The 19,454-nt window shown below is 41.2% G+C and overlaps 1 protein-coding gene across 7 annotated transcripts in view; it reads right to left on the reverse strand.

Moving 5' to 3' along the window:
* The window catches only part of Phtf2 (putative homeodomain transcription factor 2), a 107,121-nt gene that overhangs the window by 33,260 nt on the left and 54,407 nt on the right, over positions 1–19,454 (reverse strand). For all 7 annotated transcript variants that reach the window (XR_005283760.1, XM_038315416.1, XM_038315413.1 and 4 more), the window contains 5 exons: positions 11,123–11,179; positions 5,187–5,256; positions 3,639–3,797; positions 1,396–1,558; positions 29–193 (listed from right to left, as the gene is read on the reverse strand). Coding sequence is in view for 6 of the 7 variants with exons in the window: in XM_038315416.1 (XP_038171344.1) it covers positions 29–193; positions 1,396–1,558; positions 3,639–3,797; positions 5,187–5,256; positions 11,123–11,179 (614 nt within the window). In the remaining variant the exon portion in view is untranslated. The remainder of the gene's footprint in view (positions 1–28; positions 194–1,395; positions 1,559–3,638; positions 3,798–5,186; positions 5,257–11,122; positions 11,180–19,454) is intronic.

A 19,454-nucleotide genomic window follows, 5' to 3' on the forward strand; every position in this document is an offset into this window, starting at 1 on the left:
TCACATAAAACCGTGATTAAATACAAACCCTGATAAAAAGAAAGCAGCATGCCAGAGATCTCTGAAGACCGCGCCAACACCGTAGGAGGAACCTGCACCGTGGCTCTGGACCAACCCCTCCTGGGTGTTGTCTGTGGTACTAGATCCATCTCCTTCCCTATGGACTTCCAAATGGGCGGCTTTTCTTAATTTCCTTCATCAGAAAAGATTGAGAGTGGAAAGCAGTTTAAAAACAAATAATCATTTCTGAGTAGCACATTCCAAACCTTACAGAACACAGGAGCTCATTAATACACAATGAAATGCAAATATACTGGATAGAGTTTAAAGCATGGATTATGGTGCATATTTCAAGTTCCTTGCTCGTCCTCACACTGGCGGTCGATACATACACTATCATATGGACCGCACTGCAAAGACACTCACAGAAGCCTTCCTTCCCTGTGTGCGTGCAACTTCTCTGTAAATGAAGGAAACTTTTGAGTGGAGAGGACTATAACCTAACCAATAAGCAAAGCTATTTACCTAACGTAGATATTACACCTTTCAAAAAGGAGATGGACTTAAATCTCCACACCCCGAAACTCCAAATATTACAATGTCTTAGCAATATTATTTGAAGAAGTATTGTCCCAAAGTATTTTTAAAATAGAACTGCACTATGCTCAGGAGCCAGAGAGGAGACTGGGTATTTACTCACCGGTAGGCACTGTCAAACGGCTTCAAATCACATGTAATAAACAGCCTTTTTCCTAGCTCTGTCTCTACCAAAGAATCTTAGGAACAGAAGGTCTTTCTAAGTAGCAGAATTTAATTACGTCCACCTAGCATCTATTTCTTATATAGGTACTGCTGAGTAGAAATGAATCTCAAGAAAAAACAAACAAACAAATGTATTCCGTAAGAGCAAACTCCACAGACAGGTGGCCCTGAGGCGGCCTGGAGACACACACAGAAAACTGAGTAATCCGGTACCTGGCTATGGAGTTTAGGCTTTATCTGAAAGAGCAAGTTTGTAAAGCAGCATGATATTCTAGGAAGTTAAGAGCAGTTAAGAACGATCCCAGGGGCTAGAGAGGTGGTTCAGTGGTTAAGGGCACTGCGGCTCTTGAAAAGGACCTCGGTTCAGTTCCCAGCACCCACATCCAGCAGTTCCCAGTCGCCCACAACTTCACCTCCAGGGGATCTGATGCCTTTTCTAGTCTCTGTGGGCACCTGCATACATGAGCGGGCACACAGACCTACACACACACACACACGCACACGCGCACACACACACGCACACACAAACACACACACACACACACACACACGCACGCACGCACACGCTCACACAAATCAAATCCCATATCCGAGTGACAGGTATCTACAAAGATCGCTTCTGACATGCGGTACCTCCTTCTTCTCCCGCCCGTGCTCAGAGGTCTGGGTGTTCTTGTGGAAACGATCTGGCAATGCACAGTCCCCAGGAGCAGCATGAGCCACACGGGCCCAGCGACTTCCGTCAGAGGTATGCCGTGTGGGCTAGGAGCGGAGCAGAACAACACTATGGCAGCAACTGCAAACGGAGAGAGAGAATGGATTCAGTTAGACATCTGTAGGCACTTTAATACTTCTTACTAACTAAATTCTTCTCCTGAATTTAAAATGTCACTACATGCTGTCAGACGTGGTGGAACACGCCTTTAGACCCGGCACTCAGGCAGGCTGGTCTACACGGTGAGATACTGTCTCCCACACGTTACCACCACCACAGCTACCCCACACACGCTCTCTAGACTAGTACCATCTGCCACTGTCCAGCCAAGGCATTCAGTCATACACTCTCAGGACAAGATAACACAACACTGAAATACACACATTCAACTCTGTAAGGACTGTATGAATTCAAATCTAAGGTCACTTTTGGTTAGGTCACAATAAAAAAAAATCACACTAGTTTCAAGTACATTTATTCTGTTACATACAAGAAGTCTTTTAGTAAGTATCTAATAAGGCTACAAAACTCTTGTTAGTATTCAAGTCTTTGCTCCCCAAGACAGGGCCTTGTGTAGCGCAGGCCAGCCGGAAACTAAGCAGACAGGATGACCTTGATCTTCCAAGTCTCCTGCCTCTGCTCTCTGAGTGGAGGGAGCACAGGAATGCACGATTATGCCCACTTTTTGGAGGCCTGGAGACTTAACCCAGGGCTTTGTATAGGCTGGCTTCTACCACCCAAGCTACATGGCCTGCCCCATTACTTAGGATTCTGAACACAAATATTCTTGTACATATTACCCAGAGAAATCACTAGCCCCCCGTCACTGTTAGTAAATACAACATAGGGTCTTCCCTCCCTACACTACACTGCCTGGACATGAAACCCTTATAGGCTTATGACCTGAGAATGGTTTATTTCTTTTACTTCACACAAAGATGTAACTGTAGGCTGTCACAATATTAATAACTCAGGCATAGGAGTTTTGTTGTTGTTTTCTAAAGATATTATATTCATGGGCAAATGTCATGATGTGCATAATTTAACAAAGTAAGGTGAATATTTATTTTAACAAAAATATTATCCTTAACCAAGGCCCTAAGACACAGGGCTAGAGAGTTGGTTCAGCAGTTAGCGGCACTTGCTATATTCCATGCAAAAGACCACGCTCAATTCCCAGCACCCACATGGACACTTGTAGCCCCTGTCACTCCAGTTCCAGAGGATCCAACACCCTCTTCTGGCCTCTGCAGCACCAGCATTCACGTGGTGCACACACATGCAAGTGAATCATTCAGATACACAAAGAAAATCATTTTTAAAAGAATCCAAGGCCTAGATAATCCCTGGTGAAGTTTTAGAAATGTCATACAATGTATTTTCACAGAAAGATTCTGTAATAGAGGCCGGGAGGCAACACAACAGATTTGTGGCCATGGAGTCAGAATGCTTGTGTTTGAACTCCAGGTGACTACATTCTGTGACATTGTTCATGGAGTAAGCGAGGTCTGAGAGCCTCAGGTCTTTCAAGTGCCGAGTCTACATAGTAGACGTAGTAACAGATTTGCTATACTATGTTGGGCTATTAAAGACATTAAATAGGGAGCTGAGAAAACTTTAAGAGCTAATGGCATAAACACAAGTTTTGATATAAAATAAGGATGCATCAGATCACCGTGGTAAAGGTACGGAAAAATACAACACACTTTGTGCAAGAAAAATTAATTAGCAAAAGTGTTATTAAAAATCTTAAACTCAGGAAGCTAAAGCCATAGTTCAAGGTCAGCATCAGCTACACAAAGACAAGTGTGTACCTATGTGTGGGTGCAGAAGTGTTCATCTAATCAAAATCCCCCCCCCCTTCTCCATTTCCCTCTCCTTACACAGAGTGCATGCGGGGTCAAAGACAACTTCTGGTTGTTGGTCCTCTCCCTCTCTGACCCTGGGAAACAGGCTGTCAGAGTGGGCAACAAGCTACACAGTCTGCTGGGCCGCTCCACAGGGCCTCAGACATTTTTAGTATCTAAGGAGTTTGCAGGAACAGCAATAGTCACTTCGTGGACAGGGACAGTCAGTACATGTTGAGAGCAAAGCTTTAATAATCATCCCAATACAACATCCTGAAAGGTAAAAGCACATACATTTCCAGTATTTATTATACCTTGAAGAAGATAGAGGACGAGAAGCCAGGAGAAGATGACCTTCGATGTTACTTGTAACCACCACCGGAAGAAAAAAGGAAAAAATACAACTCGAACAATCCCTTTTCTAGTCAGGGAAGTCCACGGACTTTCGGGCTTTGCCTTAGCAAATGCAGACCCTGAGGGAAAAAAATATATAATGGCAGACTCTACCTATTATTTAATTTCACTACAGAAAAAAATTCAACATTTGAAGAACAAATAGTATATAATTTTCTTCTATTTTATGAATAAAATATCTAAAATGGGACAGCAGTCCTTTTCACAAGCAATCTTACTCATTATCATACTCAAAAGATGAAGATTATCAGCTAGATAACAGTTCATTTACACATTTCACAAAAATAGGACTTATGTTTAATCATTAGGAACTACAAATAATGTGGCAGAGACGGCTCACTGAGTAGCTGAGGACTGGAGTTCAGGTGCCTGGCACCAACATAGAAGCCTGGCAGTGAGTGGCCAACCATAAGCCAGACACAGGGAAGCCTGGGGGCAAATGAGCCAAATCAGTGAGTTCTGGGCCAGCAGTTCTTAACCTGCGAGTTGAGATCCTCGGGGCCCATGACCCTTTCTTTCACAGGGTCTCGGATCAGACATCCCGCATCCGATATTTACACTACGACTCACAACAGTCGCAAAACTACAGCTAGAAAGTAGCAAGGAAACTAATTTTATGGCTGGGGATCACCACAACATAAGAAACAGTGTCAAAGGGGCACAGCACTAGGGAGCTTGCTATTATTGTGACAAAATTAGCCAGTTAGGCAAGAAGCTGCTCATGCCTGGACAGCTTGACAGTATGTTGTCATGCAGGACCCACAAGAAAGTGAACGCCGAACTTTGCCACAACAGAGCAGAATGGTCCTTCTGCATTCCTGCCTCACAGAAGAAATGGCCAGGCACTCTGCAGAACGTGGAGGAAAGTGACTGACAATACGGGCGAGACAGACAGTCTCGCAAATTTCCTGCTTTACTGAGAAGTCTGCCAGATGCTATGGGCCCGTAGACTGACGAGGAAGATGGGTTCCCCAACACTGCAGAGGAAATCTGGGTGAATGTCCAGGCAGTCAGATGTCTCTGTCATTTCTAGAACTTTTGGAAGTTGTTGACAATGCACTTTTAGTTTATTTTGATGGAGTTGAAGATGAGAAAGTTATAGTAGCAGTTTTCCTTAGGTAGGATGGAAGGAGGTTAGGAATAAAATGTTGGATTTGCTAAGATAGGATAGATTATTGAGTATTTTCTTTAAGTTCGTCAAACACAAATGAATTGGAATTCAGTACATGGTGAGTGTAATTTTTATTTGATAATTGTTCTACTGTATACAGCTTTCTATGTTCAAGTTAAGCTTCGCATTTTTGTTTAGAAAAAAAAGGCAGGAATTCCTGTCCTTATTTACACTAGAACTGCCTTTATTTCTACAAAGGTGCATATTTAAGCTATTCTGATTGCTTCTTCAGAACCAGGGTTTACTTGCGTTACACATCTTCTTATCCAGGACTCACCTCTCACAAGATCAACATCTATGAGGTCTGGTTTCACATATGCTGTTTTCTTTGGTTTATTCCTTAACCCCTGTAACATATTAAAAGCAATATTGGAATTCTACATATATTTTGCTTAAATCCTACATAACAAAAAGGGAACCAATGTATAAGAGTTTCAATTTGACACAAAATCTTGAAGTAACATTAAGTAAAAAATATATTAAAAGATTTGTTACAAATGGGATACAATTATAGCATTCTAATAACTTACAATTATCTTCCAAAAGGAAAGCTTAGGAATCTGTGTAACATGCAAAGCCTGTTTATTATGGACAGTAAGCTTCCAAATCAAAGACTGTCATATAGCAAGCAAGTGTGAGCATACAGCCTAGGCCCTGTACGACCCAAGACACTGTTGGCCTTAGACTGCCATTAAGAAAGTAGCAGTGGTCCCAAAGGCACTCAAGATGTGATGCTGGGGGTGTTGCGGAGAACAAGACAGGGATGCGAATTTCTCAACAGATGCTAGCAGCAGAACCCAAGTGGATGATGTACATCTCAAGACTGCCAACCACTGCTCAGACCATAATATCACCTCACCACTAAATACTACGAACAGGAACAGGAGACAGGGAAAACAGCTGTCATAAATTGAATTAATTTAAAATTGAAATTACTGAATATTAACAGCAAATTTCTGCGATCACTGCGGAGTGGAGTTGGAGGTAAAAATTAATGGTGAAAACAAAAGTATGAGAAAATAAATTATACTAAGCTAAGAACTGGATAAGCTTAGACTAAAGTCCTCAGGAACCAAGAGCTGAGAGATGGCACACGGCTTTAAAAGACTGTTAAATTATCCGTTCAGTCAGAAAGCAACTGTGTGGTTGCTTTGGACCCACTAGGTGACAATGGCCCCTCAAGTTAAGAACTGTTTGCGTAGAAAACAAGCAAGAGGACAATGTAAGTCAGGTTAGCTGATAGTCTAAACCAGAAGGACACCCTGAGTCAAGACCCTTCACAAGTGCTGTCCATCCCAGGCTGTATGCTACCCAGAAATACAGAACACAACAGAGAGAGATGGTTCTGTGGTAACAAGAGAAAACCAGGGTTTTCATTCAGTTGATCCCCATGTTTTCAAGTTCTGTACTGCAAATTCATTCACTACTATCTGTACTCTAAAACACATATTCTCTGTGTGTTTGCCCTCATTTGACATGTGAAAAGTGGCAGTAACAAGAAGCAAAGCAACAAATCTGCAAGTGTTTTAAGTTACCTAACACACTTTCCCAACGGAAGCCACAGAAGCAGCAGCTGCCTCCTGCCTCAGTTCACACAGCTTATAGACGACTGTCCCCACAGGCTGCTCAGCGCTGTTCACGTTTCTGCGTCTGCTGTCAGCTCTGCTGTGCAGGTTGAGCCAAGCACAGGCAAGCAGGCTGTGCTGTGCCTTCAGAGAAAGAGCCAGGCAACTTGTGCTTATGAAGTTATTCTTACACTAAGGGAACTGGTGATACATTTGACTGCTTGTTGACGGTTCCCATGTATCCAGGCTGCCCCTGATTTGCTAACAAGGCTGACCTTAAATTCTTGATGCCCCTGTCCTCAGCAATCCCAGTGCTGTAAAGACAGGAGATCCCAGGACCAGCTAACTACGTGTTGTCTTTAAGAGAAGCACGCATAACAGTACGTGCTGACAGATGATTAACAGCGCTGTGACCGGAGGCCCACAGGACCCACTATCAATGTCACACATACAGTCTTAGGGTGACTGTCTAGAAAGTGCCAATAATAAAAAGAACTGTATCCATACTTCATTTTCATTTTTATGTTGCTACAGAGCAGCTAACAGATTTACATATTTTCAACATTTTCCAAACTAGAACAGTGATTCTAAAACTGCACATGTGAATACAATTTCAATAATAAAGCACTAGCTAAATTTGTACAAAATTTATATAAATTTATCTTTATTAGTATAAAATTGATATTTTCATTGACTTTTTTAATAATTATTTATTTACCAATTTGATAATAAATCTCACTATCAATCTGAAGCAACATTAACTGTTGTACACCACCAATTTTTATCAGGATCATCTTAATAACTAAAAGTCCTTAGAAGAGAAACAGTAAGTTGTCTCTTCCCACAGGGTCATTTCCTGTCTTACAGGTGTGTGAGTATACTGTGGAGCCAGACTACAACTGTTAGCTCCAATAAAAACTACACTTATAATCCCAACATTCGGGAGGTGAGCCAGGTTGGATCTCTGTGAGTTTGAGGCCAGCCTGGTCTACATAGTGAGTTAGAGGGCAGTCAGGGACACATAGTGAGACCACATCTCCAAAATAAAAATACATGAAATCTACTTTATGGCAGCCTATAAAAATATGTAAAGAACTTTTTAATCAAAAACTTTCACCAAAGGATTAATAATTTTCATCACAAAAATGATACTATCAGCAAGGTCTGAGTGTTCATAAAGCCTGAGTCTCGTTAAGCGGATGTTATAAAAGGGAAGGTTTAACTTGATGTAGATTAAACCACATGTGTACAAATGAACATAGCTTTGCATACTAACTATACTGTGGGCCTTCCCAGAGAAGATACAGAGTAGGCTGTGAGGGCTCAGAGTTCAAACGCCTGCCTGGCATGGGGGAAGCCGAGTGAGGAGAGCAGGCGGGAACCTAGCAGAATGAAGGACACATGTAACTCCATCCTCAAGAACCAGAGGCACTCTCTAGTACACATGACACATGTAACTCAGTCCTCAGTAACCAAAGTACTCTCTAGTACACAGGACACATGTTAACTCCATCCTCAAGAACCAAAGCACTCTCTAGTACACAGGACACATGTAACTCTGTCCTCAGGAACCAAAGCACTCTCTAGTACACAGGACACATGTAACTCCGTCCTCAAGAACCAAAGCACTCTCTAGTACACATGACACATGTAACTCTGTCCTCAAGAACCAAAGTACTCTCTAGTACACAGGACACATGTAACTCTATCCTCAAGAATCAAAGCACTCTCTAGTACACAGGACACATGTAACTCCGTCCTCAGGAACCAAAGCACTCTCTAGTACACGACACATGTAACTCCGTCCTCAAGAACCAAAGCACTCTCTAGTACACAGGACACATGTAACTCTGTCCTCAAGATCCAAACGCACTCTCTAGTATGAAACTGACAATATACTCCCATAGTACAGCAAATCTGGCAGCAGGAAATTTGTGCTTTCTTTAAGCTCCAAATCTATAGACGATGAGATAACAACTGGACAAGGCCGTTTAGATTACAGCATGCTTCTCTCAGTGGGCTAGACTTCACGTGTATAGAAACAGCGTACGTGTAGGTTCTCAAGGACACTAACACCAGCTTCCCTTACAGACCTTCAGAATCCTCTGTAAATGACTTCATAAAACTTTTTGTTGAGATTTCATTCTTAGATACTGAGAGGAAAAAAAATCCTATATTAACTTCTGTTGTAATGGATTTTTTGTTTGGGACACCCAAAATGCTCATAGTTATGAGGCATTGTGTGATGTTTTTATGTGTGTACTGCATGATTTTAAATCATGGTAAACATCTGTCTCTTCACAGGCTTGTCACTCATTTATGATAATATTCAAATCCTTTCTTCAAGATTTTAGAAATACACTGTCCACTGCTATTATTTACAGTAAGATACCATACCTGAACTCCGGTTTACCCTCCGTATCTCTCCCTGTCCAGCCTCCAATCCACCATTGTACTTTCAAGCACCAGGTAACCAGTCAATATGTTAGGCTCGTGTGTGATGAACCTGTGCAGTTCTTGTCTTTCTATGGCTGGCTCTTTCTCTTAACACAATGAGCTCTCTAGTGGTTTGAATGAGCATGCCATATAGCCTCATATACTTTAATATTTGGCACCCCTATCTCTATGGCCCCTTCACCTGAATTCTTCCTGACACCTCACCTGCTTATGGAATTCCCATTTTTCCTTCCCTTCACATGAAATACTGGTATTTCTCAGTGTTCTGTTCCCGATGACTGTCTTCCATCAGTCAATGGACATCTACTCACTTATCCTCTATAACATGTACAACGCTCAGTTGATGCACACACACTACTACACACAACATCCACATGCCTACACACACACAATGGACATCTGCTCACTTATCCTCTATAACATGTACAACGCTCAGTTGATGCACACACACTACTACACACAACATCCGCATGCCTACACACACACAATGGACATCTGCTCACTTATCCTCTTTATAATATGTACAACACTCAGTTGATGTATACATAATACTACACAACATCAAAATGCCTACACACACAAATGTTACATATCAAGGACTCCCAAGAACTACCTGGCTATTTCTAAAACAATTTTAAATCTCTCTCCCAATATTTTCTATCATATTATTACTGACAATTTTAACTTTTAAGTGCAATTTTAACTTTCTGCTTCAAATCCTTCAATGTCCTCCCAACTGTTATAATATTATGGCTACACCCTGGGGTTAAGTTTCAAACCCCTTCATACACGCACATATTTTTCTTTTTAGCTTTACTGTTAACCAATTCCATCACCTTCTTCAATCTAACTGTCAAATCAAATTCTCAAGGGTTTCTGACTCGGTCTCCTCTCCCTCCCTCCCTTCCTGAATATTTTCACATGTCTTCCCCATCTGGCATGTCTTCCCTTGGACTGTTCAGAACCTGTTAACTCTTTCCTAACCTCCGTGCACATCCATAACACCCTGCAGAGACTGAACACAAGTGCCTATCACTTCAATGATTTTGATCTCATTTGTAATAAAATATCTAACCGAAATACTACCATTTATTTATTTTTTGGCCCTCGTGACCTTTAATTCTATTTTTAAATACACCAGAACTTCACTAAATGGATGTATTAATTCTTCATAAAAATGTAGAAGATTAAAATTATTAGTATCAAAGAGTGATCTCCTCTTTCACAGATGATATGGTCTGAACAGCAACAAATCTTTTGAGCCAATTTTTAAGTGACTATAGACTTGGTTTTTTGTTTTTTTTTTTTTTTTTGATTTTTCGAGACAGGGTTTCTCTGTAGCTTTGGAGCCTGTCCTGGAACTAGCTCTTGTAGACCAGGCTGGTCTCGAACTCACAGAGATCCGCCTGCCTCTGCCTCCCAAGTGCTGGGATTAAAGGCGTGCGCCACCACCGCCCGGCTAGACTTGGTTTTTAACCGAATAAAAATATTTATATATTTGAGCAGAAAATGGCAAGTGATTACAGTAACATTCTCTAGGCCCAAATTAAATTTAGCTCGTGCAAGAACAAACTGATTAGTATCTAAGCAAATATATAAATTTTATCATCAAAGAGTGTTGAGAAACAACAAATTTAGTTTTAAAACTTTTGTCACGCTAACAAGATAGTCTATGAGAATGTTCGATCAGACGAAGGCAAGTAGTTACACGTCCAGGAGGAAAATGCCTGCCATAAAAGCATTAGAATTAACATTCTACTTCCTGAAGCCCTTGTAAAACTCAGCATCTCTTTCTGCACCCAGGTCACTCTGTTAGTAGCACCAGCAAAGCAGGTTTCCATTAGGCGAAGCCACTCAGGCGGTAAACACCCTGAAACACTTACCAGCTTAATAAACTGTACAGAGCAATGACAGGCATCAAAGGGAAGGGAGCAGACTAGAAGTGCAAGGGGACAAGTGAAAGGGGGAACGCTGGCAAGAGAATACGCTTCAGACGTTAAATTTAAAGAGAACGGGAGATGCTAAAAGTAAAATAAAAATTAAAAGGTAAGACTATGAAATCATAGATTTCTCTCTTAAAAGTGCAGATAAAATAAATATTAACTAAAATAGTAAATATAAATGAGATGGCAAAGTGAATGACAATGTATAGAATTGTTTCAGAATAAACAAAATAAAGCGAAATTGTTACCTTGATTTCTCTTTGTTCAACAGATTTCTCCCATATTTGTTGATCGTAGGCTCCGATCTATGAAGAAAGACAGCACTGTGTTAAGTGGGCATTGAGGCACCAGCTCTTCAAAGTCACACGGTGCTCACTGAACACACAGACTGGCTCTGCCACAGACGTCAGGACAACCCTGTGCCACAGTGCTTCTCAGCACGCTGCTCACAGGACGGCCAGTATCAACATCGTCTTTGAGAATGGAAACTTTCAAGTTCCCAGAGGAATTACTGGATCAGAAATATGGGTGTGAGGTTCAAACAGCCATCTAAAATAACACTGAAATTGAAAAACTCTGGCCTAAGGAATCTTTCAGTTTCAATAAAGGAAATGACCACATTACTAGTACAGGTGAGGAAAACACCTCCCAAAGGACACATCCATAAACATGCAGGTCACTAAGTGGTTTCCTTCTGAGACAGGGTCTCACTCTGGAGCTTAACTGACTTCAAATTCCCAGCAAGCCTTCTAGAGTGGCATTAGTAGGAGCTGTGGCCTTGTTTTGAAGTAGGTATGGTCTTGCTGGAGGAAGTGTGTCACTGCGGAGGCAGAGGCGGGCTCTGAGGTCTCATATATGCTCAAACCCACCAAGTGAGACAGTTCCTTTGGAACAAGATGTAGAATTCTGTAGCACCATGTCTGCCTGCACGCCACCATCCTCCTTGCCATGATGATAACAGACTAAACCTCTGAAACTGTCAGCTGCCACCTCAACTGAACATTGTTATAAGAGTGTCGTGGTCACGGTGTCTCTTCACAGCAACAGCAACCCTAAGACAGTCATACGTGCAGGCAAAACACCCATTCACATAAAGTAAAATAGTATAATCATTCCAATACATCAAATATTTTGTTGAAACAATAACCCAAACTACTTTAGAGTTACAGAGTAATATGCTTAAATGATTATTTTCTAAATTTTGTTTTCATATGCAAAAGAATGCCTAAGGTTTCTTTAGAGAACACTGTTTTATTTCAAGGTGATTCAAGCACACAGACATGGAAATAATTTTTCCACAACCCTAAAGTGAGAGAAAATAAAGTCAATGTCTATGCAAATGTATTCACTACTTAGCATAACTTAAGACAACAATCTTTCTTCTCTATTTAGACAATAAATAAATAATTGTTCTTATTGTATATAGTTTTATTGTGTTAGAGTTAAAACCTTGCCTTTTTATTTAGACAAAAAGGGGGAAATGTTATGGGATAATCTTTTTGTATACTGTAAAGATGTGCCACTCGGATTGGTTTAATAAAAAAACAGAATGGCCAATAGCTAGGCAGGACTTCTGGGGTAGAGAGAACACTGGGAAGAAGAAGCAGAGATGACATGAGACATATTAATAATAAGTCTTTGTGTCATTATCAGGGGAAGCCAGCAGTCCAGACAAAAAGTCCAATTACAAAAAGATTCCACAATCCAAATTCACTCTTAGAATCAATAGTTCTGTCTTGTGTCTAATACAGTTAGCAACTTTCCAACCTTCCTGCCATTGTTCTAGAGACTCCTGAACGTAGTGTGCTGGGCTGGGCTGTTTTTTAAGCAGAGCTGCTCTACTGTCAGCCAGCCTTTATGCTCCCAGGCACCACACAAACATTCTGCCCTCTACAACTTCCTCCTGCATCTGTGATTTCATGCCTTCAGCAACAGTTCTGGCAACCTCCTCTCTTTCAATACTTCCTAAAGTGTCAGCAGAGATAATTCTATATTCGCATCCTACAAGTCTCAAATCCCAAGCCCGTCAACAACACCACTCATAGAAGATGGACATAGCCATCTACTTCAAGAAGACTGAGTCCAGAAGATACAAACCCCCCTTTGGTGTTCTCCATCGCTAATATGTTCTCATCTACTTTATTTTCCCTTTCCTCTTACTTTTATGAACAAACATTGAGCTATTCAGTGGTGAATATCAACAAAACAAACAAGAGAAACGTGGGTACAGTCATATCCTTAAACCAATAGAGTAATTAAAAACCTGAGATAAAGAATTCGTAATAAGGACAGATTAAGACTTCCTGCCCTGAAGTCTGCAGGAACACAGTGCCACAGTCGCGCCCTGTAAGTATCCGCAGCAGATACAAACTGCTGACTATCCTATCACCTGTGGGACGGCTAGCGCCGTTCCTTGCGCTTTACACTGACACTGGATTTTTGCCCACATGCCATAAGTAAGTAAGAACTGACTTACAAGAGTAAGTCTCAAACCCAGGTCAAATACGAGAGGAAACATGTTTCACGAATTGATTCCCTTCTGCTATGATTCTTAAGTTTTCTATCTTTCTACACACAACAGAAACAAATCACGGAAGAAATCTGAAGACAGAGGGGGCAGAGAGAAGACTGAGAATGCAAGGGGAAAAAAGAAAGACCAGCGGTAGGAAGGTGCCCCACCAACTCCAGTGTCGTCTGTGTGACATGACGTATGTCATTATGCCGGATGGGAGCTATGTGTCCCATGGGACTAGGCTTCCTGGAGGTCAGTGGCAGACAGCCTGGTATTGGCTGCCCTTGGGGCATAGACAGGTTTCTCGATTAGCTGGCTATGTGGGATATGAGCTTTGCACAATTCTTTTCATAATAATGATAGTCTTTATATATATAAGACAAGGATCATTCTCTTCAGGAACAGCTCTGGGATAGGGAAGCACAGAATGTGAATGTATAAGACTACAGCAGAACCTTTGTCATACACGGGGAGTATGATGAGCAAGGGAATAGATGGGTTAATGTTGATGGACAAAGACTGTTATACTATACTTTGAACTTTATGAATAGGCTTGCTAGATCCCAAGCCCCGTGGTGTCTGCTGCATAAGAAGGTACTAAAAAGTATATTTCAACAGGTGCAGAGAGCTGATTAGGCATATTTGGTCACTAGATGATATGAAGAAAGGGTTAGAAAGAGGAAAGGCCATGATAGCGATAATGAGACAGAAACTCTCTATTCATAAGATGTAACCACTTGTCTGAGGTTTACGTTCCCAAGGACAAGATTTCCTTTTCTAAGGACGTTTTATGTCTAACACCTATCCCTGATAATGTGACTAAAAGAAGCTTTCATACTGTGCCAACTGATGACACATGACCTTCTGATTTGTTCTTTGTTTGAATACTATATAATGAAAACATGAATTTAGTAAAATTGCAGCAGATTTCAAGCACTCGCTTGTGTGTTGTGTTTGTCTATCATTCGCCAAACTTGTGCCTTCCTTTGTACCAAGAACCTGCTTCTCCCACGGTCTGAGTGGCTCCCCTGAGCCGGTCCATGGCAGGAAGGCTGCCTCTATTTAGGTATCTGCACGATCAGCTCTGTCTCCTGCAGGACAATAAAACAAATAAAGACAAAGCGATCAAGTGACGAAATGTTAACAGGCACCACGGAAGAATTCTAGGAAAGTGAAGCTACTTTTAGGGTTGAGTTACTCCTCGGGTCGCCACACTCGGAAGATAAGTAGCTGGGAATCCAAAAGAACAGGCAGCATGGAGCTTGCGAAAGTGAGCGGTCTACTGTAGAAATATTGTGCACCTAGATAAAAGACTAAACGTTCATAAATGTACTTAAGTGGAAGGAAGCCCAGATTTACAACTTTCAATTGCCCAATTTCTTTAATGAACATATATATTAAACAAACACTACCTTTCCTCCCTACTATGCTCTTATTTTTCTGAATCTCGTTTAAGAAATTCTGAAAAGCAAGTTTTTAATTCTCATAAATATCAACTGTTATACAAAAAGATAATAGAGAGACCTCAAATCCCTTCCCAGTGTGATCCCCTTGACAAATATTAGAGAATTATGTGTTTTCATTTGCTTGCAAAAATGTATCAGTTAAATGCATGACAAGAATATTCCAAAAACAAGTAAAAAAATCCAAGAATGTCTTGGGTGGGCAGTTGAGATGGCTTACTGCCAAGCTTTCGCGGCCTGAGTCCATTTCCCGGGTCCCTAATATGCAGCTGTTGTGCCATAATGATCCATCTGTGAGTTTAATTTAGAGAAAATCAGAGTTAAGACTACAACATAAAGTTACAACACGAAGCAGTGTGTGTCAGAATACAACATTAAAACACCAACTAAAGAAATCAATGAAAGAAAGCTATAACGCCCCGAATTATGTTGTTCTGGTGGACATTTTCAATTTTTTACAAGTACTTCCATTCATATTTGCGAAGCACACAGAGGACACAGCTAACACATACTCAGAGTCATTAAAATCGAGTGCCTCTAGACAAATCTCCACCCAGGACTAACAGGATCTACTTATTCTGGCTTTTAAGAAATGTTTAGCTCCAAAGTAAAGGTTCCCAAGCTCTGAAAATCATCAACAATTTTCACAATGTTTTGTTTGTAACTACTGACTCTCAGACAAATCTGGCAAGACCCGAATTAAAGGAGTCAGTGTGTGCGCCAGACACTTGGGTGAGGAAGTGGAATCGTGGGGCATGAGTCACTGAGCGGCGATGATGACAGACAAGGCATGGTCCAGGGAAACCACACCCTTGCAGTTCCTAACTTGTGAGTGACTAGTAATTTCCATGTTTCTTTTTAAACGAATCTCCAAATCTTTTGATTAAACCTTTCTTTAAAATTAAAAAAACCAAACACAAAAGGCAGAATCATAAATTTCCAATGCAATTACTAGAAACCTTCCCCTGGGCTTAGCTTGAGGACATGCGCTCCAACCCTGAAACCCACATGCTGGAGAGAACTGACTCCCACAAACTGCCCTCTGACCTACACACACGTGGTAGTGCATGTTTCCCCCATGAATAAACAAGTTGACTATAAGTTTTAAACATCCCCTATAATCCTAGTAGTATATTGAAAGCAATGAAAGCAGGTAAGTATTCAAATATATGCTAATTGTAGAAATAATTCTAAGTGATAAAAATAAATAGTAATTTTACATCCTCTAAACATCTATGATTTAACTATTGTCTGTTTTTATAATCAATCATCAGCAGGGTTTTATCATAATAATGGGTATTACTACAGAAAAATAAAATTGGTTAACTAGAATGCAAATAAAACTTTTTAAAAGATCCCGAAATCTTCTGGGTGGAGAATATGACTTTTTTCCTCTGGCCAGCAAAGTAGTTCAACAGGTAAAGAAAGGCACTTGGTCAAGCAAGTCCAACAATGCAAGTAATTCCCAGTTACTACAATGAAAGGAGAAAAGCAACTCCTGAAAGCTGTCCTCTGATCACACACACACACACACACACACACACACACACGCTACATGCATGCTTACACTCACACAAATAAAAGCGGGGGAGGACAAATTCTAACCAATAGACAGTAACACTTCATTGACTACTGAAGATTCCATTAATCTTAAGTCTTCCCACCATCATCCACAACCACACCCTTCCCTGCACTAACCCTAAGAAGAGTCTATGCTATCATATATTTTATATGTAGTATATGCTATAGGCCACATAAACAACCCACTCATAGAACATAGCCGTGTTCCTAGTTTCCAGTTTAGGAAGAACAGAGGTTAGTGATACGGTGAAACACTGACCCACGTTCTGAAAAAGGCATGAAGAATATTCTTTACTATGATGAAGAAAATGAATACCGGAGAATCTGGCTCTATGAAGTAACTACTAAAGAGAAAATATTCATAGTCATAATTCAAACAAAACCAAGAAAACACTATTAGCAAGGGATAATGTGACCACAGCATCTGTGAGTAAAACAGAACTTAACGTGCTAAGGACAAGGAAGAAGATGTGTGGCTTAAGTACTGGACCACAACAGAGCCCTTAATCAATTAGAAATTATAACCTGAGTTCAAGAGAGTTGATAATAAAAAGTCTGGAACTCAGTAGCAAAAACAATGTATTCACGTGTTATGCTGCCTATCTGATCACCTAGAGAAACTAAATAACTTGAAGAAACCAAGAACCAAGTATAACAGAAAATAGATACGCAACGAGAAGACTGGCGTGGAATGAGGAGTCTTAGAATCCAGGTAAGCAGATCTCTGATGGCGGGTGTCTGTGTAACTTTCACAGTGGAGCCTGGGCATTAACTAAGCATCAAATACCTTATACACTTAAGATACACACCATGTTTACTCTTGATTGGTTCCTTGTAGTGATGGGAGCGGGCGGGCTGCATTCCCACCCGGCTCCCGGCTGTCTGGCTAGCTTATGCCCCAAAATAACAACACACAAACTATATTCTTTTAAACACTGCCTGGCCCATTAGCTCTAGCCTCTTACTGGCTAACTCTCTCTTACTTTAACCCATATTTAGTAATCTATGTAGCACCACGAGATGGTGGCTTACTGAGAAGATTTTAGCCTATGTCCACCTTGGGCCAGAGCTTCATCGCATCTGACCCAGAGAGGAGAGGCATGGCGATTGCCCGAGGCGTCTGCCTCACTCCCAGCATCCTGTTCTGTCTATTTCACCCACCTAAATCCTGCCCTATCAAAAAGCCAAGGCAGTTTCTTTATTAACCAATGAGAGTCCTCCATCAGTTCCTCTCCCCTGGCCCTCCTACTTCTTATGGACAATTTACTGCTACAGCAAATTGGATGAAATAGGATTATGGGCACTAAAATCTGGGTGCCAGATCCAGTGGAAACCCAGACATGTGGGAGGAGGCTGTTCATGAGATGTGAGGAGACCCTGGCGTGAGGGCTGTCGGCTGTCAGCCTGAGCAGGATGAAATGGTGGTGAATGGTGATCTAGCACAGAAACCACAGGTCAGGAGGGGCATGGAGGGCGTAGATGGGTGAGAAAGCCAAAGCCCAAGTCCTGACTAGGTCAAAGCAGTCTCTGCACACAGGGTACTGATGTCCCAAATGCCCGAAAATGCTTCTATCATTTATAGACAGAAATCTATCTTGAGAATTACTGAATAAATAACTATAGTTTTAGAGGCCTTGGAGACACAGCTCAGTAGTAGAGTACTTGCTTGGTATGCACAAGGCCTTGGGTTCAATTCCCAGTAAAAGACACACACACACACACACACACACACACACACACACACACACACACACAGCGTTTTTAAAAGTCATTTAGTAAAATGAGAGTATTTTGGTATATTACATTAAAATAGGAACTTTTAAAAAATATCCTAAATTTGTCTGGAAAAAAATCAGGGTGTTAACAGGGCCATTGTAAGATTTTGGTTTTTAAAGCTTTTTGCTTGCTTGCTTTTTTGAGACAGTCTCCTTGGATAGCCTAGAACTCACTATGTAGACCAGGCTAGTCTTGAACTCAGAGATTCACCTGCCTCTGCCTCCCCATTTCTGGGATTAAAGGAATTCACTACTATGCCCAGCAGAAATTAATTTAAATTTGTATTCTACTTCCTGAATTTTCCATTTTCTTATGGCAGACACGTATTACTTTCATGATTGTGATAAGACATTTAGGAAAACCAAGAGGAAAACAATTGGTGTGGGAAGTCCTTCTGTCTATGTGTTGATTTTATTGGTTAATGACTAAAGAAACTGCTTTGACCTACAGCAAGGCAGAACTTAGCTAGGTGGGGAAAACTAAACTGAATGCTGGGAGAAAGAAGGCAGAGTCAGTGAGAAGCCATGTAGCCCCACCAGAGACAGACACCAGATGGAATTTTGCCAGTAAGCCACAGCTATGTGGCGATACACAGATTAATGGAGATGGGTCAGTTCAGGATATAAGAGCTAGCTAAAAATATGCTTAAGCTATTGGCCAAGCAGTGATTCAAATGACATAGTTTCTGTGAGATTATTTCAGGTCCGAGTGGCCAGGAACAAACAAGCGACCTCCTATTACAGTTAATAATCTTACGCTGGTACTAAGCAGAGTGGTTCTAGATACATTTTCATATCAGTACTGAGAGTAGAAGGAGCAAGCAGTAAAGACAGCAGCTACAAATGTTGTATAAATGCAGTGGAACTGAGAGAGCCACCATGTGCTGAGGAAGCCAAAGAGAACCTTCCAGCTTCTGTAACAATGGTTACCACAGGAGAGGGAAAAGTAGCCATGATGAGAAGTTACAGTGTCATTTTAAGTCCCACATTAACTCTAATATGTAATATGTAACACTATTCAACCTTAAAGGCACGCACCTAGTTGAGTCTGTCCCTGGCAGTAAATTCCCACTTCAGTAAATGCCACCAAGCACTAGGCATGGACTGAGGTCTTGTGTATTCTGAAAGTGACTCCCACACACCACACACCACACACCACACCAGGTCCCTGTTACTTGATCCTGTCTGCTCCCCTCCCCCACAAAGACCCAACGCATCTAACTCCAGCTGAGCCAAGCAGGCTGTCTCT

Source organism: Arvicola amphibius, chromosome 18 (genome assembly GCF_903992535.2).
Source record: "Arvicola amphibius chromosome 18, mArvAmp1.2, whole genome shotgun sequence".
In the NCBI taxonomy this organism is placed as follows: Eukaryota; Metazoa; Chordata; class Mammalia; order Rodentia; family Cricetidae; genus Arvicola; species Arvicola amphibius.